General features: G+C 46.7%; 1 protein-coding gene across 1 annotated transcript in view; it reads right to left on the reverse strand.

Annotated features, from left to right (window-relative positions):
* The window catches only part of RP1 (RP1 axonemal microtubule associated), an 859,010-nt gene that overhangs the window by 38,689 nt on the left and 793,309 nt on the right, over positions 1-27,012 (reverse strand). The window contains exons 15-16 of the mRNA XM_085605615.1: positions 25,625-25,837; positions 15,861-16,038 (exon numbers count right to left, since the gene is read on the reverse strand). Of these exons, the coding sequence (XP_085461741.1) occupies positions 15,861-16,038; positions 25,625-25,837 (391 nt within the window). The remainder of the gene's footprint in view (positions 1-15,860; positions 16,039-25,624; positions 25,838-27,012) is intronic.

Raw genomic sequence — 27,012 nt, forward strand, 5'->3', positions numbered from 1 at the left:
GATGCTCTGGTCCCTTCATGGGATGATCTTTGATGCACTGGTCCCTTCATGGGATGATCTCTGATGCACTAGTCCCTTCATAGGATGATCTCTGATGCACTGGTCCCTTCATGGGATGATCTCTAGTCCCCTCATGGGATGATCTCTGATGCACTGGTCCCTTCATGGGATGATCTCTGATGCACTGGTCCCTTCATGGGATGATCTCTGATGCTCTGGTCCCTTCTTGGGATGATCTTTGATGCACTGGTCCCTTCATGGGATGATCTTTGATGCACTGTTCCCTTCATGGGATGATCTCTGTTGCCATGGTCCCTTCGTGGGATGATCTCTGATGCACTGATCCCTTCATGGGATGATCTTGCATACCTCTAATCTGAGTGCTGTAATGCACAGGTCCCTTTATTGAATGATCTGTTGCACTGGTCCCTTCATGGGATGATTCTTGATGCGCTGGTCCCATCACGGGATGATCTGGTGCACTGGACCCTTCATGGGATGATCTGGTGCACTAGTCCCTTCATGGGATGATCTCTGATGCACTGGTTCCTTCATGGGATGATCTCTGATGCACTGGTCCCTTCATGGGATGATCTCTGATGCGCTGGTCCCTTCATGGGATGATCTTGCATACCTCTAATCTGAGTGCTGTGTTGCACTGGTCCCTTCATGGGATGATCTTGGATGCCCTGGTACCTTCATGGGATGATCTCTGGTGCACTGGTCCCTTCATGGGATGATCTCTGGTGCACTGGTCCCTTCATGGGATGATCTCTGATGCGCTGGTCCCTTCATGGGATGATCTTGCATACCTCTAATATGAGATCTCTGATGCACTGGTCCCTTCATGGGATGATCTCTGATGCACTGGTCCCTTCATGGGATGATCTCTGATGCACTGGTCCCTTCATGGGATGATCTCTGATGCACTGGTCCCTTCATGGGATGATCTTTGCGCTGGTCCCTTCATGGGATCTTGCATAACTCTAATCTGAGTGCTGTGATGCACTGGTCCCTTCATGGGATGATCCTCAATGCGCTGGTCCCATCATGGGATTATGTCTGTGCTGGTCCCTTCATGGGATAATCCTCGATGCGCTGGTCCCTTCATGGGATGATCCTCGATGCTCTGGTCCCTTCATGGGATGATCTTGAATACCTCTAATCTGAGTGCTCTGCTGCACTGGTCTCTTCATGGGATGATGTCTGTTGCACTGGTCCCTTCATGGGATGATCTCTGATGCACTGGTCCCTTCATGGGATGATCTCTGATGCTCTGGTCCCTTCATGGGATGATCTCTGATGCACTAGTCCCTTCATGGGATGATCTCTGATGCACTGGTCCCTTCATGGGATGATCTCTAGTCCCCTCATGGGATGATCTTTGATGCACTGGTCCTTCATGGGATGATCTTTGATGCACTGGTCCCTTCATGGAATGATCTCAGGTGTTCTGGTCCCTTCATGGGAATTATCTCTGGTGCGCTGGTCCCTTCATGGGATGATCTCTGGTGCGCTGGTCCCTTCATGGGATGATCTCTGGTGCACTGGTCCCTTCATGGGATGATCTTTGCACTGGTCCCTTCATGGGATGATCTGGTGCACTGGTCCCTTCATGGGATGATCTCTAGTCCCCTCATGGTATGATCTTTGGTGCACTGGTCCCATCATGGAATGATCTCTGGTGCACTGGTCCCTTCATGAGATTATCTCTGGTGCACTGGTCCCTTCACGGGATGATCTCTGCGCTGGTCCCTTCACAGGATGATCTCTGCGCTGGTCCCTTCACGGGATGATCTCTGCGCTGGTCCATTCACGGGATGATCTCTGCGCTGGTCCCTTCATGGGATGATCTCTGGTGCACTGGTCCCTTCATGGGATGATCTTGCATACCTCTCATATGAGTGCTGTGATGCACTGGTCCCTTCATGGGATCTTTGGTGCACTGGTCCCTTCATGGGATGATCTCTGCACTGGTCCCTTCATGGGATGATCTGTTGCACTGGTCCTTTCATGGTATTATCTCTAGTGCACTGGTTCCTTCAGGGGATGATCTTGCATAACTCTAATCTGAGTGCTCTGATGCACTGGTCCCTTCATGGGATGATGTCTGTTGCACTGGTCCCTTCATGGGATGATGTCTGTTGCACTGGTCCCTTCATGGGATGATCTTTGATGCACTGGTCCCTTCATGGGATGATCTTGCATACCTCTAATCTGAGTGCTCTGATGCACTGGTTCCTTCATGGGATGATGTCTGTTGCACTGGTCCCTTCATGGGATGATCTTTGATGCGCTGGTCCCTTCATGGGATGATCTGGTGCACTGGTCCCTTCATGGGATGATCTGGTGCACTGGTCCCTTCATGGGATGATCTGGTGCACTGGTCCCTTCATGGGATGATCTCTGATGCACTGGTCCATTCATGGGATGATCTCTGATGCACTGGTCCCTTCATGGGATGATCTTTGATGCACTGGTCCCTTCATGGGATGATCTCTAGTCCCCTCATGGGATGATCTTTGATCCACTGGTCCCTTCATGGGATGATCTCTGATGCACTGGTCCCTTCATGGGATGATCTCTGATGCACTAGTCCCTTCATGGGATGATCTCTGATGCACTGGTCCCTTCATGGTATGATCTATAGTCCCCTCATGGGATGATCTTTGATGCACTGGTCCCTTCATGGGATGATCTCTGATGCTCTGGTCCCTTCATGGGATGATCTTTGATGCACTGGTCCCTTCATGGGATGATCTCTGATGCACTAGTCCCTTCATGGGATGATCTCTGATGCACTGGTCCCTTCATGGGATGATCTCTAGTCCCCTCATGGGATGATCTCTGATGCACTGGTCCCTTCATGGGATGATCTCTGATGCTCTGCTCCCTTCATGGGATGATCTTTGATGCACTGGGCCCTTCATGGGATGATCTTTGATGCACTGGTCCCTTCATGGGATGATCTCTGTTGCCCTGGTCCCTTCGTGGGATGATCTCTGATGCACTGATCCCTTCATGGGATGATCTTGCATACCTCTAATCTGAGTGCTGTAATGCACTGGTCCCTTTATTGAATGATCTGTTGCACTGGTCCCTTCATGGGATGATTCTTGATGCGCTGGTCCCATCATGGGATGATCTGGTGCACTGGACCCTTCATGGGATGATCTCTGATGCACTGGTCCCTTCATGGGATGATCTCTGATGCACTGGTCCCTTCATGGGATGATCTTGCATACCTCTAATCTGAGTGCTGTGATGCACTGGTCCCTTCATGGGATCATCTGGTGCACTGTTCCCTTCATGAGATCATCTGGTGCACTGGTCCCTTCATGGGATGATCTCCCATGCGCTGGTCCCTTCATGGGATGATCTCCCATGCGCTGATCCCTTCATGGGATGATCCCCCATGCGCTGGTCCCTTCATGGGATGATCTTGCATACCTCTAATCTGAGTGCTGTGATGCACTGGTCCCTTCATTGGATGATCTCTGATGCACTGGTCCCTTTATGGGATGATCTCTGATGCACTGGTCCCTTCATGGGATGATCTCTGATGCACTGGTCCCTTCATGGGATGATCTCTAGTCCCCTCATGGGATGATCTTTGATCCACTGGTCCCTTCATGGGATGATCTCTGATGCACTGCTCCCTTCATGGGATGATCTCTGATGCACTAGTCCCTTCATGGGATGATCTCTGATGCACTGGTCCCTTCGTGGGATGATCTCTAGTCACCTCATGGGATGATCTTTGATGCACTGGTCCCTTCATGGGATGATCTCTGATGCAGTGGTCCCTTCATGGGATGATCTCTGATGCTCTGGTCCCTTCATGGGATGAACTTTGATGCACTGGTCCCTTCATGGGATGATCTTTGATGCACTGGTCCCTTCATGGGATGATCTCTGTTGCCCTGGTCCCTTCGTGGGATGATCTTTGATGCACTGATCCCTTCATGGGATGATCTTGCATACCTCTAATCTGACTGCTGTAATGCACTGGTCCCTTTATTGAATGATCTGTTGCACTGGTCCCTTCATGGGATGATCCTTGATGCGCTGGTCCCTTCATGAAATGATCTGGTGCACTGGTCCCTTCATGGGATGATCTGGTGCACTGGTTCCTTCATGGGATGATCTGGTGCACTGGTCCCTTCATGGGATGATCTCTGATGCACTGGTCCATTCATGGGATGATCTCTGATGCACTGGTCCCTTGATGGGATGATCTCTGATGCACTGGTCCCTTCATGGGATGATCTCTAGTCCCCTCATGGGATGATCTTTGATCCACTGGTCCCTTCATGGGATGATCTCTGATGCACTGGTCCCTTCATGAGATGATCTCTGATGCACTAGTCCCTTCATGGGATGATCTCTGATGCACTGGTCCCTTCATGGGATGATCTATAGTCCCCTCATGGGATGATCTTTGATGCACTGGTCCCTTCATGGGATGATCTCTGATGCTCTGGTCCCTTCATGGGATGATCTTTGATGCACTGGTCCCTTCATGGGATGATCTCTGATGCACTAGTCCCTTCATGGGATGATCTCTGATGCACTGGTCCCTTCATGGGATGATCTCTAGTCCCCTCATGGGATGATCTCTGATGCACTGGTCCCTTCATGGGATGATCTCTGATGCTCTGGTCCCTTCTTGGGATGATCTTTGATGCACTGGTCCCTTCATGGGATGATCTTTGATGCACTGTTCCCTTCATGGGATGATCTCTGTTGCCATGGTCCCTTCGTGGGATGATCTCTGATGCACTGATCCCTTCATGGGATGATCTTGCATACCTCTAATCTGAGTGCTGTAATGCACAGGTCCCTTTATTGAATGATCTGTTGCACTGGTCCCTTCATGGGATGATTCTTGATGCGCTGGTCCCATCACGGGATGATCTGGTGCACTGGACCCTTCATGGGATGATCTGGTGCACTAGTCCCTTCATGGGATGATCTCTGATGCACTGGTTCCTTCATGGGATGATCTCTGATGCACTGGTCCCTTCATGGGATGATCTCTGATGCGCTGGTCCCTTCATGGGATGATCTTGCATACCTCTAATCTGAGTGCTGTGTTGCACTGGTCCCTTCATGGGATGATCTTGGATGCCCTGGTACCTTCATGGGATGATCTCTGGTGCACTGGTCCCTTCATGGGATGATCTCTGGTGCACTGGTCCCTTCATGGGATGATCTCTGATGCGCTGGTCCCTTCATGGGATGATCTTGCATACCTCTAATATGAGATCTCTGATGCACTGGTCCCTTCATGGGATGATCTCTGATGCACTGGTCCCTTCATGGGATGATCTCTGATGCACTGGTCCCTTCATGGGATGATCTCTGATGCACTGGTCCCTTCATGGGATGATCTTTGCGCTGGTCCCTTCATGGGATCTTGCATACCTCCAATCTGAGTGCTGTGATGCACTGGTCCCTTCATGGGATGATCCTCAATGCGCTGGTCCCATCATGGGATTATGTCTGTGCTGGTCCCTTCATGGGATAATCCTCGATGCGCTGGTCCCTTCATGGGATGATCCTCGATGCTCTGGTCCCTTCATGGGATGATCTTGAATACCTCTAATCTGAGTGCTCTGCTGCACTGGTCCCTTCATGGGATGATGTCTGTTGCACTGGTCCCTTCATGGGATGATCTCTGATGCACTGGTCCCTTCATGGGATGATCTCTGATGCTCTGGTCCCTTCATGGGATGATCTCTGATGCACTAGTCCCTTCATGGGATGATCTCTGATGCACTGGTCCCTTCATGGGATGATCTCTAGTCCCCTCATGGGATGATCTTTGATGCACTGGTCCTTCATGGGAGGATCTTTGATGCACTGGTCCCTTCATGGAATGATCTCAGGTGCGCTGGTCCCTTCATGGGAATTATCTCTGGTGCGCTGGTCCCTTCATGGGATGATCTCTGGTGCGCTGGTCCCTTCATGGGATGATCTCTGGTGCACTGGTCCCTTCATGGGATGATCTTTGCACTGGTCCCTTCATGGGATGATCTGGTGCACTGGTCCCTTCATGGGATGATCTCTAGTCCCCTCATGGTATGATCTTTGGTGCACTGGTCCCATCATGGGATGATCTCTGGTGCACTGGTCCCTTCATGAGATTATCTCTGGTGCACTGGTCCCTTCACGGGATGATCTCTGCGCTGGTCCCTTCACAGGATGATCTCTGCGCTGGTCCCTTCACGGGATGATCTCTGCGCTGGTCCATTCACGGGATGATCTCTGCGCTGGTCCCTTCATGGGATGATCTCTGGTGCACTGGTCCCTTCATGGGATGATCTTGCTTACCTCTCATATGAGTGCTGTGATGCACTGGTCCCTTCATGGGATCTTTGGTGCACTGGTCCCTTCATGGGATGATCTCTGCACTGGTCCCTTCATGGGATGATCTGTTGCACTGGTCCTTTCATGGTATTATCTCTAGTGCACTGGTTCCTTCAGGGGATGATCTTGCATAACTCTAATCTGAGTGCTCTGATGCACTGGTCCCTTCATGGGATGATGTCTGTTGCACTGGTCCCTTCATGGGATGATGTCTGTTGCACTGGTCCCTTCATGGGATGATCTTTGATGCACTGGTCCCTTCATGGGATGATCTTGCATACCTCTAATCTGAGTGCTCTGATGCACTGGTCCCTTCATGGGATAATGTCTGTTGCACTGGTCCCTTCATGGGATGATGTCTGTTGCACTGGTCCCTTCATGGGATGATCTTTGATGCACTGGTCCCTTCATGGGATGATGTCTGCTGCACTGGTCCCTTCATGGGATGATGTCTGTTGCACTGGTCCCTTCATGGGATGATCTCTGATGCACTGGTCTCTTCATGGGATGATCTCTGATGCACTGGTCCCTACATGGGATGATCTCTGATGCACTGGTCCCTTCATGGGATGATCTCTGATGCGCTGGTCCCTTCATGGGATGATCTCTGATGCACTGGTCCCTTCATGGGATCATCTGGTGCACTGTTCCCTTCATGAGATCATCTGGTGCACTGGTCCCTTCATGGGATGATCTCCCATGCGCTGGTCCCTTCATGGGATGATCTCCCATGCGCTGATCCCTTCATGGGATGATCCCCCATGCGCTGGTCCCTTCATGGGATGATCTTGCATACCTCTAATCTGAGTGCTGTGATGCACTGGTCCCTTCATTGGATGATCTCTGATGCACTGGTCCCTTTATGGGATGATCTCTGATGCACTGGTACCTTCATGGGATGATCTCTGATGCACTGGTCCCTTCATGGGATGATCTCTAGTCCCCTCATGGGATGATCTTTGATCCACTGGTCCCTTCATGGGATGATCTCTGATGCACTGGTCCCTTCATGGGATGATCTCTGGTCCCTTCATGGGATGATCTTTGATGCACTGGTCCCTTCATGGGATGATCTTTGATGCACTGGTCCCTTCATGGGATGATCTCTGTTGCCCTGGTCCCTTCGTGGGATGATCTCTGATGCTCTGGTCCCTTCATGGGATGATCTTTGATGCACTGGTCCCTTCATGGGATGATCTTTGATGCACTGGTCCCTTCATGGGATGATCTTTGATGCACTGGTCCCTTCATGGGATGATCTCTGGTGCACTGGTCCCTTCATGGGATGATCTCTAGTCCCCTCATGGTATGATCTTTGGTGCACTGGTCCCATCATGGGATGATCTCTGGTGCAGTGGTCCCTTCATGAGATTATCTCTGGTGCACTGGTCCCTTCAGGGGATGATCTCTGCGCTGGTCCCTTCACAGGATGATCTCTGCGCTGGTCCCTTCACGGGATGATCTCTGCGCTGGTCCATTCACGGGATGATCTCTGCGCTGGTCCCTTCATGGGATGATCTCTGGTGCACTGGTCCCTTCATGGGATGATCTTGCATACCTCTAATATGAGTGCTGTGATGCACTGGTCCCTTCATGGGATCTTTGGTGCACTGGTCCCTTCATGGGATGATCTCTGCACTGGTCCCCTCATGGGATGATCTTTGATGCACTGGTCCCTTCATGGGATGATCTCTGATGCACTGGTCCCTTCATGGGATGATCTCTGATGCTCTGGTCCCTTCATGGGATGATCTTTGATGCACTGGTCCCTTCATGGGATGATCTTTGATGCACTGGTCCCTTCATGGGATGATCTCTGTTGCCCTGGTCCCTTCGTGGGATGATCTCTGATGCACTGATCCCTTCATGGGATGATCTTGCATACCTCTAATCTGAGTGCTGTAATGCACTGGTCCCTTCATGGGATGATCTGGTGCACTGGTCCCTTCATGGGATGATCTGGTGCACTGGTCCCTTCATGGGATTATCTCTGATGCACTGGTCCATTCATGGGATGATCTCTGATGCACTGGTCTCTTGATGGGATGATCTCTGATGCACTGGTCCCTTCATGGGATGATCTCTAGTCCCCTCATGGGATGATCTTTGATCCACTGGTCCCTTCATGGGATGATCTCTGATGCACTGGTCCCTTCATGGGATGATCTCTGGTCCCTTCATGGGATGATCTTTGATGCACTGGTCCCTTCATGGGATGATCTTTGATGCACTGGTCCCTTCATGGGATGATCTCTGTTGCCCTGGTCCATTCATGGGATGATCTCTGATGCACTGGTCCCTTCATGGGATGATCTCTAATGCACTGGTCCCTTCATGGGATGATCTCTAGTCCCTTCATGGGATGATCTCTGATGCACTGGTCCCTTCATGGGATGATCTCTGATGCACTAGTCCCTTCATGGGATGATCTCTGATGCACTGGTCCCTTCATGGGATGATCTATAGTCCCCTCATGGGATGATCTTTGATGCACTGGTCCCTTCATGGGATGATCTCTGATGCACTGGTCCCTTCATGGGATGATCTCTGATGCTCTGGTCCCTTCATGGGATGATCTTTGATGCACTGGTCCCTTCATGGGATGATCTCTGATGCACTAGTCCCTTCATGGGATGATCTCTAATGCACTGGTCCCTTCATGGGATGATCTCTAGTCCCCTCATGGGATGATCTCTGATGCACTGGTCCCTTCATGGGATGATCTTTGATGCACTGGGCCCTTCATGGGATGATCTTTGATGCACTGGTCCCTTCATGGGATGATCTCTGTTGCCCTGGTCCCTTCGTGGGATGATCTCTAGATGCACTGATCCCTTCATGGGATGATCTTGCATACCTCTAATCTGAGTGCTGTAATGCACTGGTCCCTTTATTGAATGATCTGTTGCACTGGTCCCTTCATGGGATGATTCTTGATGCGCTGGTCCCTTCATGGGATGATCTGGTGCACTAGACCCTTCATGGGATGATCTGGTGCACTGGTCCCTTCATGGGATGATCTCTGATGCACTGGTCCCTTCATTGGATGATCTCTGATGCACTGGTCCCTTCATGGGATGATCTTGCATACCTCTAATCTGAGTGCTGTGTTGCACTGGTCCCTTCATGGGATGATCTCGGATGCCCTGGTACCTTCATGGGAGGATCTCTGGTGCACTGGTCCCTTCATGGGATGATCTCTGGTGCACTGGTCCCTTCATGGGATGATCTCTGATGCGCTGGTCCCTTCATGGGATGATCTTGCATACCTCTAATATGAGTTCTCTGATGCACTGGTCCCTTCATGGGATGATCTCTGATGCACTGGTCCCTTCATGGGATGATCTCTGATGCACTGGTCCCTTCATGGGATGATCTCTGATGCACTGGTCCCTTCATGGGATGATCTTTGCGCTGGTCCCTTCATGGGATCTTGCATACCTCTAATCTGAGTGCTGTGATGCACTGGTCCCTTCATGGGATGATCCTCAATGCGCTGGTCCCATCATGGGATTATGTCTGTGCTGGTCCCTTCATGGGATAATCCTCGATGCGCTGGTCCCTTCATGGGATGATCCTCGATGCTCTGATCCCTTCATGGGATGATCTTGCATACCTCTAATCTGAGTGCTCTGCTGCACTGGTCCCTTCATGGGATGATGTCTGTTGCACTGGTCCCTTCATGGGATGATCTCTGATGCACTGGTCCCTTCATGGGATGATCTCTGATGCACTGGTCCCTACATGGGATGATCTCTGATGCACTAGTCCCTTCATGGGATGATCTCCCATGCGCTGGTCCCTTCATGGGATGATCCCCCATGCGCTGGTCCCTTCATGGGATGATCTTGCATACCTCTAATCTGAGTGCTGTGATGCACTGGTCCCTTGATTGGATGATCTCTGATGCACTGGTCCCTTTATGGGATGATCTCTGATGCACTGGTCCCTTCATGGGATGATCTCTGATGCACTGGTCCCTTCATGGGATGATCTCTAGTCCCCTCATGGGATGATCTTTGATCCACTGGTCCCTTCATGGGATGATCTCTGATGCACTGGTCCCTTCATGGGATGATCTCTGATGCACTAGTCCCTTCATGGGATGATCTCTGATGCACTGGTCCCTTCGTGGGATGATCTCTAGTCCCCTCATGGGATGATCTCTAATGCACTGGTCCCTTCATGGGATGATCTCTGATGCTCTGGTCCCTTCATTGGATGATATTTGATGCACTGGTCCCTTCATGGGATGATATTTGATGCACTGGTCCCTTCATGGGATGATCTCTGTTGCCCTGGTCCCTTCGTGGGATGATCACTGATGCACTGATCCCTTCATGGGATGATCTTGCATACCTCTAATCTGAGTGTTGTAATGCACTGGTCCCTTTATTGAATGATCTGTTGCACTGGTCCTTTCATGGGATGATCCTTGATGCGCTGGTCCCTTCATGGGATGATCTGGTGCACTGGTCCTTCATGGGATGATCTGGTGCACTGGTCCCTTTATGGGATGATCTCTGATGCACTGGTCAATTCATGGGATGATCTCTGATGCACTGGTCCCTTGATGGGATGATCTCTGATGCACTGGTCCCTTCATGGGATGATCTCTAGTCCCCTCATGGGATGATCTTTGATCCACTGGTCCCTTCATGGGATGATCTCTGATGCACTGGTCCCTTCATGGGATGATCTCTGATGCACTGGTCCCTTCATGGGATGATCTCTAGTCCCCTCATGGGATGATCTTTGATGCACTGGTCCCTTCATGAGATGATCTCTGATGCACTGGTCCCTTCATGGGATGATCTCTGATGCTCCAGTCCCTTCATGGGATGATCTTTGATGCACTGGTCCCTTCATGGGATGATCTTTGATGCACTGGTCCCTTCATGGGATGATCTCTGTTGCCCTGGTCCCTTCGTGGGATGATCTCTGATGCACTGATCCCTTCATGGGATGATCTTGCATACCTCTAATCTGAGTGCTGTAATGCACTGGTTCCTTTATTGAATGATCTGTTGCACTGGTCCCTTCATGGGATGATTCTTGAAGCGCTGGTCCCTTCATGGGATGATCTGGTGCACTGGACCCTTCATGGGATGATCTGGTGCACTGGTCCCTTCATGGGATGATCTCTGGTGCACTGGTCCCTTCATGGGATGATCTCTGATGCACTGGTCCCTTCATGGGATGATCTTGCATACCTCTAATCTGAGTGCTGTGTTGCACTGGTCCCTTCATGGGATGATCTCGGAGGCCCTGGTACCTTCGTGGGATATTCTCTGGTGCACTGGTCCCTTCATGGGATGATCTCTGGTGCACTGGTCCCTTCCTGGGATGATCTCTGATGCACTGGTCCCTTCATGGGATGATCTCTGATGCACTGGTCCCTTCATGGGATGATCTTGCATACCTCTAATCTGAGTGCTGTGTTGCACTGGTCCCTTCATGGGATGATCTCGGAGGCCCTGGTACCTTCATGGGATATTCTCTGGTGCACTAGTCCCTTCATGGGATGATCTCTGGTGCACTGGTCCCTTCATGGGATGATCTCTGATGCGCTGGTCCTTTCATGGGATGATCTTGCATACCTCTAATATGAGTTCTCTGATGCACTGGTCCCTTCATGGGATGATCTCTGATGCACTGGTCCCTTCATGGGATGATCTCTGATGCACTGGTCCCTTCAAGGGATGATCTCTGATGCACTGGTCCCTTCATGGGATGATCTTTGCGCTGGTCCCTTCATGGGATCTTGCATACCTCTAATCTGAGTGCTGTGATGCACTGGTCCCTTCATGGGATGATCCTCAATGCGCTGGTCCCTTCATGGGATTATGTCTGGGCTGGTCCCTTCATGGGATAATCCTCGATGCGCTGGTCCCTTCATGGGGTGATCCTCGATGCGCTGGTCCCTTCATGGTATGGTCTTTCATACCTCTAATCTGAGTGCTGTGATGCACTGGTCCCTTCATGGGATGATCTTGCATACGTCTAATCTGAGTGCTGTGATGCACTAGTCCCCTCATGGGATGATCTTTGATGCACTGGTCCCTTCATGGGATGATCTCTGATACACTGGTTCCTTCATGGGATGATCTCTGATGCTCTGGTCCCTTCATGGGATGATCCTCAATGCGCTGGTCCCTTCATGGGATTATGTCTGCGCTGGTCCCTTCATGGGATAATCCTCAATGCGCTGGTCCCTTCATGGGATGATCCTCGATGCGCTGGTCCCTTCATGGGATGGTCTTTCATACCTCTAATCTGAGTGCTGTGATGCACTGGTCCCTTCATGGGATGATCTTGCATACGTCGAATCTGAGTGCTGTGATGCACTGGTCCCTTCATGGGATGATCTCTGTTGCCCTGGTCCCTTCGTGGGATGATCTCTGATGCACTGATCCCTTCATGCGATGATCTTGCATACCTCTAATCTGAGTGCTGTAATGCACTGGTCCCTTTATTGAATGATCTGTTGCACTGGTCCCTTCATGGGATGATCCTTGATGCGCTGGTCCCTTCATGGGATGATCTGGTACACTTGTTCCTTCATGGGATGATCTCTGATGCACTGGTCCCTTCATGGGATGATCTCTGATGCACTGGTCCCTTCATGGGATGATCTTGCATACCTCTAATCTGAGTGCTGTGTTGCACTGGTCCCTTCATGGGATGATCTCGGATGCCCTGGTACCTTCATGGGATGATCTCTGGTGCACTGGTCCCTTCATGGGATGATCTCTGGTGCACTGGTCCCTTCATAGGATGATCTCTGATGCGCTGGTCCCTCCATGGGATGATCTTGCATACCTCTAATATGAGTTCTCTGATGTACTGGTCCCTTCATGGGATGATCTCTGATGCACTGGTCCCTTCATGGGATGATCTCTGATGCACTGGTCCCTTCATGGGATGATCTCTGATGCACTGGTCCCTTCATGGGATGATCTTTGCGCTGGTCCCTTCATGGGATCTTGCATACCTCTAATCTGAGTGCTGTGATGCACTGGTCCCTTCATGGGATGATCCTCAATGCGCTGGTCCCTTCATGGGATTATGTCTGCGCTGGTCCCTTCATGGGATAATCCTCAATGCGCTGGTCCCTTCATGGGATGATCCTCGATGCGCTGGTCCCTTCATGGGATGGTCTTTCATACCTCTAATCTGAGTGCTGTGATGCACTGGTCCCTTCATGGGATGATCTTGCATACGTCGAATCTGAGTGCTGTGATGCACTGGTCCCCTCATTTGATGATCTCTGATGCACTGGTCCCTTCATTTGATGATCTCTGATGCACTGGTCCCTTCATGGGAGGATCACTGATGCACTGGTCCCTTCATGGGATGATCTCTGAAGCACTGGTCCCTTCATGGGATGATCTTGCATACCTCTAAGCTGAGTGCTGTGATGCACTGGTCCCTTCATGGGTTGATATCTAATGTGCTGGTCCCTTCATGGGATGATATCTGATGTGCTGGTCCCTTCATGGGATAATATCTGAAGTGCTGGTCCCTTAATGGGATGATTTCTGTTGCACTGGTCCCTTCATAGGGTGATCTGGTGCACTGGTCCCTTCATAGGGTGATCTGGTGCACTGGTCCCTTCATGGGATGATCTGATGCACTGGTCCCTTTATGGGATGATCTCTGATGCACAGGTCCCTTCATGGGATGATCTGGTGCACTGGTCCCTTCATGGGATGATCTGATGCACTGGTCCCTTCATGGGATGCATCTCCCTTCATGGGATGATCTCTGATGCACAGGTCCCTTCATGGGATGATCTCTGATGCACAGGTCCCTTCATGGGATGATTGTGCATACCTCATCTGATGGGAGCTCTGGTTTGGTAGGGGCCAGAGCAGGGACATGTCTTCTCTTACCTGGATGACACAGAGGATGTGTGGGTCACCTATCCTCTGTCATCCCACTCCAAAGGGTGTGACACACCCTTGGGAGGAGCAGCAGTTTAAAAGATTCTTCGGTGACAACTTTAACAGGAAGACAACATTCTGGTGGGTGCCAGTTAAAGGAGAGGGTAATCCCCAGCTATGAGTACTCTGCCCACCGCTCCTTTATGCCTTACCTTCAGCTCCTGCTCATTGTGTGCTGCCATTTGCACTATTGTCCTTTTTGTTTCTGAGAAAATTGATTTAGTTGATTTAAAAAAAACTAGAACTTCCTGTTTGCATTGAGGCATATTATTGTGTCTATTGCTGACTCATATGACATCCCACACACCTTGTGCAGAGGGGAGGGTATTTAATTAAGTGTCCCAGCAGGCAGCATGTTCCCCAGCATCTGGTTGCTCTCTATGGCCCTCCCTATCCAGGGAGAACTTCTGTACCTTTTTTCCAACAGTATTTCAAGAATGTATGATGTTAAAACGCAAACATTTACAACGCATGCCTTTACAACGCAGTTTTTACATCGCAACATCCATTTCAACTCATGATTTTACATTGCATATCATCACAACGCATTTTTAGAAACTACATTTACAACGCATTCCATTACAACACATACCATTACAACACATACTATTACAGCGCATATTACTTTTAGGGCAACAGTAGGGTAAGTATTGGATAGTGTAGGGGTAAAAATTACTATTCCCACTCCAGTGAGTGCAACAGTAGGGTAAGTGTTGGATAGTGTAGGGGTAAAAATTACTATTCCCACTCCAGTGAGTGCAACAGTAGGGTAAGTGTTGGATAGTGTAGGGGTAAAAATCATTATTCCCCATTACTTACCTTATATTGCGTTGTAATGGCATGCGTTGTAGTGATATGCGATGTAATGGCTGCATTGTAATGGTATGCAATGAAAAGGATGTTGCGTTGTAATGACTGCGTTGTAAAGGTAGTGCGATGTAATGACTGTGTTGTACAGGTTGTTTCCCGTGTTTCAATGGAGTGATTAGGGGCGCTCTTCTTCGTAATCCCATGTGTGCACATTTTAGCAAGGTCACCTTTCAAGAAAATGTTACATCATCGCTGCAGCTATCCTAATGTCTAGCAGCACACATTTTGCACATTCCCCTTCAGCTAAATTAAGGAAAAAACAGACATGTTGCAATTTTTACGCACAAAATACCATTCTGTGAGCATTGCATGAACGAATCAGAGATATTCCTTTTGTGGCTTCATTTTAAGGACTAATACAAGTTTAAACTCTCTATACACAAAAAAATGCGATTCAATGCACTAAAGAAGACTTTTTAATAATAGGTTACTACCTGGGCTGTAACCTAAATTAACAATCAAACAAACATCGGGGAGTTCAGCCAATGACAGCACTTCCTGCACCAGAACCTCAACACTGTGACTAACCACAAAAGATCTTTCTGCAGTCTGTACTCATTGACGTATGGAAACAGGACATAGGGATGGTATATTATTGCTAACAATTGTTTGTTATATTGTATATCCTAATCATGCAGGACCCACAGAATTAATATTCAAGCAGCCACTTACATTTGATGACCTGTGGGGAGATCAGGATATTTCTCTCTCCGGTGTGTACAAGTGGCTTCGTCCGACCATCAGAAAGAAAACCAACATACATTCCTCGGTTTTTGAGAGACTCCAGACATATGGACCCATTTTCTAAGTTTTTCTCAATTTTAAAGTGACAATACTGATCACCTGTGCCCTAGAAAAAGAAAACAAAGGAGAAAAATGAAGTGGTGTCTGGTACTAATCAAATTGAAATCAAAGTATGAATGTATTTTCTTGTTATTAAAGGCAGTTTAGTTACTTATATAGGATTTTTTTGTACAAATTTTATACACAGATTAATTTGGGTGTGAACCAATTGTTAATCGAGATCCGAGAGTTAACACCATCTTGAATTTCTTGGCCAAAGAAATATTTCCCTGGCTGGAAATAGCTGGTCTGTGGTCTACGAGGACATCTGGGTACACCTGCTTTTTACTGAGCAGATGCTAGTTGAGAGCGGAAGTTGAGGAGAAAGAGCTATAAGAGAGGAAGATCAGACAAACTGAGTCTGAAGACTGGAGAGAGCTGTCAACAATTTCTGCGAAGAAACGCATGCATGAAACTAGTCCAAGATTACAGTTTCATTAAAAAACAGAAAACTACCGATGACTTTCCTCATGCTAGTGCTGCAGGAGCTCCCATGCGCTGGAATCCTAACCTGGCTCTGTATTTCAAGCCCTTACAAATATGAGGCCAGAGTTTGACCACTTATTATAGCATAAGGGTGGGCCATCAGGAATCTTGATTTAAGCAACATTATGGGAAGGTGTAAATATTTCACACACAGGTACAACCACCATGCCAACTGGTAGGACCAATTGAGTGGGAGTGGGCGTGTTAATAGAGGGGGGTTTAAATTTGGAAACCAACATTTCCCAAATGCGTTCAGATGCATTGGAAAATGTATATCAAAGGGAATAAATTATGTTTTATTCTCGAAATAGAGCCATTGTATAAGTGAGCCAAATTTATAACAAAGCTTCCTTATAAGGAACAGCAACTCTAAGTGAAGAGGGTTTTGTAATAAATAGACAAACAGTGCCTGAGAGAATAAGAAGGCCTTGGGATACGTCCTCGTATGGCTCTTCAAACTGGGCAAAGTAAACCACCTTCGATACTTGACTCTCAGGGTAGTGAATGAGGGCGAGCAGTCACAGGCGTTTCAGGAAATAGTGTGTTGGGTGGTGCGAGAAATAACTTTAAAGTCCAGCCCAGTGCTTGTCTTAAAAAAAACAAAGTTCTTTTAAATACATATCTGCACTCAATAATAGACAATTCAAATGAGAAAACAGGGTGGTACGCCTGATCACAACTCCCTTGTGAGGGTTACACCCCATCACTCCTCTCCGTGCATTCTCCCAACAGGGCGACCCTACCTCGATAGTCCCCAAGCAAGCAACAGTAGTAGCATGAGTAACAATAATGTGCAGATTACATTTCTCTACAAGTCAAGTGCACAAACAGGCGCTTATCACATGCAGCCTTAGGAAAGGCAGCCAGAGCTCAGCACGAGTCTTCACCGAGAGCACAAGCCCTAAACCTTTGGATGTTGCTCAGTGGGCTCCGGTGTCTTTGGCTCATAGGCCACTTCTAGGTCTACGCAGATACATGGCAAGGCAGTTTTTGCCCAACCCGGGATGATGTATGTGACGATGCAGCTGCAGACCACCCCTGGCTGGTACACACATTCAGGCAGCTACTTCTCCATTCTAGGGCAATACAGGTGGCAAACCAGATGCAGTCAACCCCAGGCCATTGCACATAGCAGCACATTACAGACCCAAACCAGGCCAATAAACACACACGCAGGTAAATGTAGCCCATCTCTGACCAATGCAAATGCCAGACTGTAGCAGCTCCAGCCTAGAATGATACACAGAGCAAGGTGGATGCAGCCCACCTCACAGCGTTGTACAGAGGTTCATAGTCTTTTCTGCTTCTCAGGCACCACAGAGAAAGACCAGGAGATTCTGTGCTGCAAGGGTTGCTCCTAGCTTCACTCTCTACGGCCATCTTCTTTTTCTCAGTGTTACTCAGACTAGCAGAAGGCTGGCATTCTCCTCCTGGACAGTCGCTCCTCCTGAAGAGCCAGGTAGATTTATTCCCTCTCTCAGCAGGCAGGAATGCTTCTAGGCACCGGGTAGATCCCCAGCCGCTCCAGCAGAAATTGCAGACTTCAAGTGATGTCGCCTCACCTCTCAGAGACTTGCTGTTAGGCAGACACCAGCCCCTGTCACTTAGCAGCCCTTCAAGTACTCTGTGAAGCACTCCCTTCCTTCGTGAGGATGACTGCTGAACTGAATACAGTGGGGTGTATATGATCACACTTTAAAAACACTTTCTTCACGGAGTATGTGTATCCACTGTCTCAAACTTCAAAGCCAGTTTGGGGTGTTTCTCTTTTTACTTCTGCTTCTCAGGCTGCTCCCCAAATAGTCTTTGAGTGGAGTGGTGCTTCTCACAGCAGGTAGCAACGGGGCCTCCTCCAAACTGCAGCACTCACAACATGTGTGCAGTGATTAGCATGGTTTTGGCACCTGATTGTCCGGAGCATCTCTGAAGACAGACAAAAGGGCAGGCCTGACCAAAAATGTCCTCATCTTGAGCAACAGAAACTGCAGTTGCACCCTTCACTTCTACCATCTACCAAATTACATTGCTCAGAAAAACCTAATCACTTTCAATACGTATTATTGTCACTGACATTATAATAATTGCAATTTCCAGTAAAAATAAAACGACATTAAAAAATAGCCTTATTCATAGAAAATTACAGATGACCTGCGTTAAATTATTGGGGCTGAGTTTGTTGAGAGAGTATGATATTGTTAATTTGGATGACAATTAACTGATGTTAAAAACAGTACCCTGAAAAGTATTTATGGGCGAAAACAGAATTAGGACACCTAGCTGCCTTGTGGTCAAATGTTGGCGTATGTACCGAAAACTAGATCTTGTACATATATTAATGTGATATCAGTTTCTTTTCTATAGTTAACAGAATATTTTACTCCTAAATGATGAGGGAGTAGACAGATTATTGAACTGAATACTGAAGTAAACGTAACAAAAGTGGTTAAACCCTAATAATTACCTCAGTTTACTTCTTGCAACTAAAGTACCCTGAAGTGAATAAAGAACGGAGAAGAGGCCCCTGCTGCAACAAGAGGCATCTCAGGTTTATTTTACATGCACAGCAGAGCGTACAGCAGCAACTAAGCACAAGACCTATGACTCCAGTAACTAAGCTTCTCTCGAAGGATTCGGGTCAAATAATTCTGGATAAGTGCGCTTAACTCTCCTGTTTCAGAGAGCACCATGTTGGCGGGTCTGGTGGCTTAGTGGACCAATGCACCCACTGTAAGGGCCTGTGTTCGACCTTATGGTCACGGGTTCAAATCCCGATGGGTACACTCTGCCTTTCATCCTTCAGAGGTCGATAAAGTGAGTGTCACTGAGTTGGGTAACAATAAACATCTGTTATTCAGCACCAGGATACCCTTGGGTGGACGTGCGCTTTACAAAGCTTTGAGCTTTGTTATGTTATGAAACTGAAGAGGGGGAAAGCACCACACTTCTCCACTAAAGGAGTAAGTGTAACCAAAAGTGTTGGAGGGCAAGTAGTAGAACAAATCCAAGAGCTGCACAAAGATCCGTTACTGATGGTGAACTAACAATGTCCAAGAGAGTAACTGTGGGACATGTGTCCTCTATCAAAGTGATCAGTGACCATACTTAAAACGTGAACATGGTTAGATGAAAGCCCATGTGATGAATAGTCCCACCTCAATCTTAATTAGCCGGTCAGGAAAGATCATGGCAGAACTGATACACCAGTTCTATCAATCTGCTAATTAGTTCAGATTGCGAGGGCATTTTTGAGGGACCACTTTAGGCAATTGTCCTCCGGTCCAGTCAGTGCAGCTTCTTCCAATAGACAGTTGACATTGACTTTTATGTGACAAAAGGGAGAGCTAAAGACCAGACAGGTTGTGAAGACTTCCTTCATCATAAAAGAAAAGGAATGTGTAGTTAATGAATTTTGGAAGCCTAAAAAAAATCAGTTGGGAATGAGGACATGGCACTGCAGTGAAAGTGAAAATATAAAGATCAGCTAGAAATGTGTCCTTCCTATCAAGTGGCTTGTCACTTATTTTTAAAAATGTCAATCTGTGACCACAAACCCTGAGCAGTGTTAGCGAAGAATAAAGAATCATCATCTCCACTGTCCAAGAAGAACTGGTTATATTTGCACAATTCCTTTCTCTTGACTAAATGTGCCTTGGCGAAAGTAGCAAATGGCAGCTTGTGACAAGTGAGCTGCTACTCAGGTTCACAACAGCAGAATCTTAGATAGTGAATTTTGCAGAACAGGAACGGTGCTGATTTACAACAGAGGTACTAGTCTGCCGAACTCTGTATAAGGGGTACTAAGAGTATGACCGAGGGGCTGCTTACAGTCCCTTCAGACCTTTGCATGTGACCCCCCCCCCCTGTAAACTAACATCCTGCTGCTGCTATCTGGGCTCACCGCTGACAGCAGAAGGATAAGTGATAAAAAGGCTGACTGTAAAGACTCAAGGGATCCTACTGGGATGTCCTTCACACTACGAGCAAAAGCTGTAACGAGTTGCTAGTGGGGGACCAGTGTGTATCTACATTATTATGTTAACAGGGACTAAGGAGCTGCAACACCATGAAGGTGCAAAACACCGCTTTCGAAACAGGTTTACCTCTGAGATGCTAATAAGGAGGACTGCCAACATATACACAGGGGGCCTGATTCACAGAACTAATTTAAGACAAAATCCTAAACTTACTACTTTTGGTATTCACAGAAGTTAGGATTTTGTCTTAAGTTTGTCTTAAGACAATCTTAAGACAGACTTAAGACAGACTTAAGACAGACTTAAGACAAACTTAAGACAGACTTAAGTTAGGATTTTGTCTTAAGTTTGTCTTAAGTTAGTTCTTTGAATCGGCCCCATAAACACATACTATTGAGAGGCCCTGAACCATGAGGGGAGAGGTCCTCACAAGCAGGGGACTGCCCTAAAGCCCCAAATGTTGGCAGAGTCAGCAGCTTGTCAGTCCACGGACAGATGATAACAGTTGACACCCCATAATACGCAGATTAATATCTTTAACACATTTTATCGTCTATTAAAAGGGAAAGCCCCAATGTTGTGACCTAAATATTTCTATAAGGAATTTGTTGAAAGTTTCATATGATGTTTACAGTGAAGGGGGAGTTGCCAAATCGGAGGTTCAATATACATCCTCCAGACAGACTAAATACCAACAGAAAGGTATAGCGAGCAAAGCCACCTGTCATAGAAAAGAATCCTTTCTCAGGATTTGAGATGTTCACCCACCATTGAAGTTCAAGCGTCATTACTTGGTTCCTCTTATTCGCAATATGTATATCACCTAATCAAAAAGTCTCCAGCTGAACGCTTTACATGGTTTCCTAGTGCCAATGAGGTAGGCAAAGCTTTTTCTTTGTAGAATGAGAGGTCTTTGTGATATATTATGTAAAAATACCTAAAGATTAACCTAAGAGACCTTTATTACAGTTGCCCCGGTAAAAATTAAAAACAGAATAAAAACAATGTTGTTGGGGAACAATGATAAGAAACTACTTCTGTGTGGTCAACATGTTTTGGGCACTTTTGTGAACTTTAATTGAGTCCAGGGTCTTCGTCAAGATCCTAGATCCTACACACTGTTCATACCGTCTCAAACTACAAATCTTTGTCTTGTAGTTTAAAAGAGAAAGTTAATATAATAACCTATAAGAGAAAAAAGTTAACAAAGAACATGTGATGTTGAGATTAAAACAATTTGGTTAAATCGGAGAAAATGATCGGAATGCAGGACTGCCAGTCTCAAGGTCGATATTTAGTGAGTAGAGAATGGACACAATTTCTACAGGGGTAATCAATGTGTGCTGGGTTTAAGTTTAGGGCTGAGTTCAAGGTCTGGATGAAAATGTAATTATGTCAGAGCACTCAAAGTAATTTTGCATTACTTTTATGATGCAAGATTACCCAAAATTACATGATTACGCCAGATCGCATAATTTAGAGTAATTTGTGCAAAAAATGCCTACCCAAGAGCACAGGAACAGAGACTATTGGCTGCTACCGAGTCTGTTCTGTTGCATTTAGTTGTATTTTTTTCTTATAGCAAAATGCACACTTGGGTTGATTTTGGAAATGAGTGTGCGTTTTGCGCTAAGAAAAAAGCACTAAACTCTTGTCGCATAATTCCATGAAATGTTGTGTAATTTTGTGTATTTACGCTACAGCAAATTATGAGAGTTATGACCACTCCCTACTTGCTACAACAGTTTAGCCTGATGCTAAATACTTGAAATCTTTAGAAAAACAGGATTGTCCAAGAGCACACAACTTGATCACATCGGAAGGCCAGGAATAAATACAACATCTTCTGCTTCCACAGTTTCCAGATTGCTCACTACACCAGAACTTGGATAGGATAGTTCCAATGGCAGTTCTATGGAATACTTTCCACTGGGAAATGCCATGGTTTTGGTGGTCTTGCTCAGAATTTTTACTAAGTCGTTACTACTAACATATTCTGGTAAAGCGATTAAACTGAATTAGATGTCAAGTATTCCAGCCCCATGACTAAACCCTACCCACTGTACCACATCTAGAGGAGAGGGTTTAGTGGCAGCATTGGCCCACTTCAATATATTGACCACATTGTTGGGGATCCTGAAAAGAATTTTTCAAATACCACTTTCTACCTTAATTGAGCTTTTTTCCAAGTGCTTTCAACATTTACTAGTAAAGGCTTAAGGGCAGCAGCATCTTGAGAGACCTTTTCTCTGGGTTTTTGGTGTAGTAGGGGCTTAGTGGCCAGCATCAGTGGTGGATACAATTGTGCGCCATTGGCGTCCAAATACTATTTAATTCCAATTCAGTAATCACCTTAACCCACCTGTAGGAAACAGGGTTTTGATTGGGAGGTCGGGGGGGCACTCTTCTCAAGCAACAACCACAATCTTTTCCAGGGTGAACCACAAAAGTCACTAAATTAACCTGTGCTTACCCCTCTGGTAGTTTAGCATAACAGTAGTCAGGCTAATCTAAGAGGCACTGTGTTAAGTATTTATGCAGCACAAAAGCAATAATAAAGGGAAAACACAACACAAGAGATCCCACACCAATTTAGAAAACTGAGTAAAATGTAATAAATAATATGAGACCAGAACTACAATAATCTAATTAGTAGCACAGGAGACATCCAATTTTAAAGGTTTACGGAAATAATAGCAACAAGAAGCAGAAAGCGCTAACTATGGGTATCTTGTCGCGCTAGACCTGGTCAAAGTGACAAGTTCAGGGCGACCGCGATGGAGTGCAGGCCGGATATGGGGACTAGGTTAATCCAACTGAATAAATTACCTTCCCAAAGTCCAGCGCGCAGAGTCTAAAACTTCAGGATTTTATTGGAGGAGCTAAACAGGGTCCAGCTAAGAGCTCAGGACCTGGAGAGGCACCTCTTGGGGATTCAGAACTCACTCCTGTCGAGGCCAGGAGGGCTCAGGCAGGGCCAGTTGAAGTACATCAACTGGGCAGTTGCAGGGAGGTCTTTGGAGCTTGGCGTGTCCCTGTACCTCAGAACATGAGGTCAGGTAACTGACCCTTGAAGTCACTCTGTTTAGCCTGAGATTAAGAAGCAGGTTCAGTCTTCCTTCTCTAGAAAGCAGGCTAGGCCTCAAGCAGCAGGACAGACCTCTGAAGAACATGGAAAGACTCAAGCAGCAGGGTAATCCTCTGGTAGCAGGAGGGCAGTCCTCTGAAGGACAAGGAAGGCATCAAGCAGCAGGACAGTCCTCTGGGGAACAAGGTAGGCTTAAAGCAGCAGGCTAGTTCTCTGGGGAACAAAGGCTGTCCTTCTTCTGTAATGTACAAGGTCCAGAAGTGTACTAATGAGTGGCTCAGGACGAATATTTATACGGGGTGTCACCCTTTGAAGTGGGGGAAACTTCTAGTCCACCCCCACATTTGTTTCTTGCAAGTTCCTTCTTTCCCCTGCCTAGGCTCCAAGTGGTCTAAGGTGACAAAAGGTTGGTGTCAATCCTCTTTGGAAGTGTGCTAGAGGCAGTCCTTTAAAATGTAAGTTGGATAGGGAACAGCTCTGCCTCTCCCATCCTGGTAGAATGGCCCTCGCCCAGCTAAACACTGGTCCTATTCACTGCCTGGGACAATACGCATTCTTTATGGGGGAGTAATTATCGTGTCCAGGCAGCTGGAAACTCCAAGAAGGCCTCTTAAAGTTTAGAGCAAGGATATGACAACTTTCTAAAAGTAGCATTTTCAAAATTGTAATCTAAAATCTGACTTTACCATTAAAGAGGATTTTAAATTACAATTAATTTGAGTACAAACATTAGTTAGCACTTATTAAATGTAATAAGTTAACCCAATGTTACCCTATAGGAGAAGTAGGCCTTACAGTCGAGAACAGATAATCTAGGGGGGTTTTCACTACCAGGACATGTAAAACTTGAAAACACATGTCCTATTTTTTAATTACAATGCACAGTGCCTTATGGACTGTTTAGGGCCTACTTTAGGGGTTATTAACATTGAATGGTCAGGCCTAGTAGTAGGTTTATTTCGCCAGGTCAAATTGCAGTTTAAAACTGCACAACAGGCTGCAATAGAAGGCTTGAGATACGTTTTAAAAGGCTACTTATAGTGGGTGGCACAATGAGTGCTGTTGCCCTCTAGTAGCATTTCATTTACAGAACCTGGGTAATCGTGGTACCATATACGAGGAAATTGCAAGTAAATTAAATGTACCAATCAGGTGTTAACCAATTGTGCCATGTTCTAAAATTAATGTACCAGCATTCAAAGGAGCTAAAACCAGTAAACCACTCCTTTGTGTGTTCACTGCAATAAAGCAATTTCTAATGCTACAGTGACATCCCTCAGCAAGTGCATGTGCGCATTCTTAGCTCTTATCCTTTGAATACACTCTGCACATACATACAGTCCACAAACAGCTTGCATGTATGGGTTAGAAGGATAGTGCAAAATGTATTTACTTTGTTCCCTCACTTACCCTATGAGGGTCCTAATCCAATCTTATCTATCAAGTTTGGTTTACATGTTTCTACAGGTTTTAAATGAATCACAAAGAACACGCAGGAGAGCCTTACTCATTAGACTTCTTCAGGGGAAGGTTAACGGGCAGGGAGCTTACAACCATGAAGTAAGCCAAGTGACTTATATGACTTTCAGCTGAAACATGTAGGCAATATTAACTGTGGATGTAGAAACCATTATGTTTTTGTAAACATTCAGTTAATTGTTATTAATAACATGGATATCAGAACAAGGACATTATCACAATATCCAGTGAATAAAGAGAAATTTAGGGTTGATCCATTGTTATTTGTACCCAGAGCCATCCAAAACTTTCCAGAATGGAACGTATCCTTTCTGCACAAAAACAATCCTGCCCGCAATGCAGGCATCCATGATCCTTGCACTATGGTGCAAGAGTGCCTGCATTGGTGCACCAGTGCTAGGAGGAATTCTTTGCCTTTCTTCATTGTTTTAATTTTCTAATAGTATTTATTTTTGCTGTTTATTTTTAATACCTTCCAAAAGCATTTGCAACAGCATATGAGTTATGAGGCAATTTACAGTAATGAAAATAACAATATATAAGAAACGTAAAATTATGGCACCTACTGTTCCATCACAGTGTGTGTCTTTGATCCTTAGGAACATCCTCGGAATTCTCACACTTTCGAACATGCACACACCAGAGCTGATCTTGTGAACTTTCCAATAGGATTCTTCAGAGTGACTTCCAGTTGCACTGCAGCTGCCATCTTCCCTCAGGCACAAGGCCTGGTACCAGTTTGTTGTGAGCAACACAACAGCACCATTGTGGAACACACCCTTAAATTAAACAAATACATAAACATTAAGTACTTGTGTGGAAAAAATAAACTTGTTGAAAAACAGAAAGCAAGCTTAGAAGACCAATTGCACTGATGTGTTCAAGTTGTGAATTTTGTGATCGTGAACCTGATTGGCTCTGATATCCAGAAAACATGGCAGTGCAAGATTAATTAATTTGTTCTTGGATGAAGGTGTACTTAAACGATCAAAAGGTGTGTCTTGATTTTTATTTTAACCTTTTTTTACTTGGACTACAGTGTAGAAGATTTGATTTCACAGTACTTATTTTTAGGTCTCGTTGAGACATGCAGTGTACACTATAGTGTATATAAGCTCCGCCCACTCTCCACCCATCATTTTCATTGGCTGGTGTCCTAAATGGTGCCTTCCAATTTGTTGTGGGCTTGTTAGCCCCTCCTTATGATGGACATGTCTTCATTTGCGTCCTTCCACGGCTATTGGCCCCTTTACTGCACAGACTACTTTCTTCAGATGCCTTCTCACACCCCCATACTATTGCATTGCCAATGCTTGTTTTATTTGTCTCTTCCCCCAATGCTTGTTTTATTTGTCTCTCATCTGAGATCTCTGTTTAATTATTTATGATTAATACAGCCCACGCCGTGGACCTTCTTTTAACTATTTATAATTAATACAGCCCAAGCTGAGGATCGAACTCTGCCCTCCAGCTCCAACGTCGGCAGCTTTATATGTTACGCCACCTCTCCTCGCATCAAGACAAGCCTCTTAAAGGGGTTTATCTTTGTTTCCATTGTGTGCACTTTACAGTGCCCCTGGGGCAAATGCAGGGGCCTACTAGAGTGCTCCTCTATTAGAATTCACTTTGCGGTCCCCCCGGGGCACACGCAGGCATCCACTTCAGCATGCCTAAGCAAGCGTGTGATGAGTGGATGCCTGTGTGTGTGCGTGCGCACGCGAGGCTGCAGGAGTGGATGGATGACGAATTTCACGATCACCAGGCAACCCAGGATGTTTTAATTTTTCTGCTGCCCGGGGGTCAGACACCAGAGCCGGGAGCCCTGACGTCAGCCAGGAATGAGGGAGATAGGCGGGGAGGGGGCAGTAAGTAGGGAACCCGGTTCGAGTCTTGCATCGGCTCATCATCTTGCAAATCCTGGGCAAATTATTTAATATCCCAATGCCTAAAAATA

Source organism: Triturus cristatus, chromosome 5_1, assembly GCF_964204655.1.
Source record: "Triturus cristatus chromosome 5_1, aTriCri1.1, whole genome shotgun sequence".
In the NCBI taxonomy this organism is placed as follows: domain Eukaryota; kingdom Metazoa; phylum Chordata; class Amphibia; order Caudata; family Salamandridae; genus Triturus; species Triturus cristatus.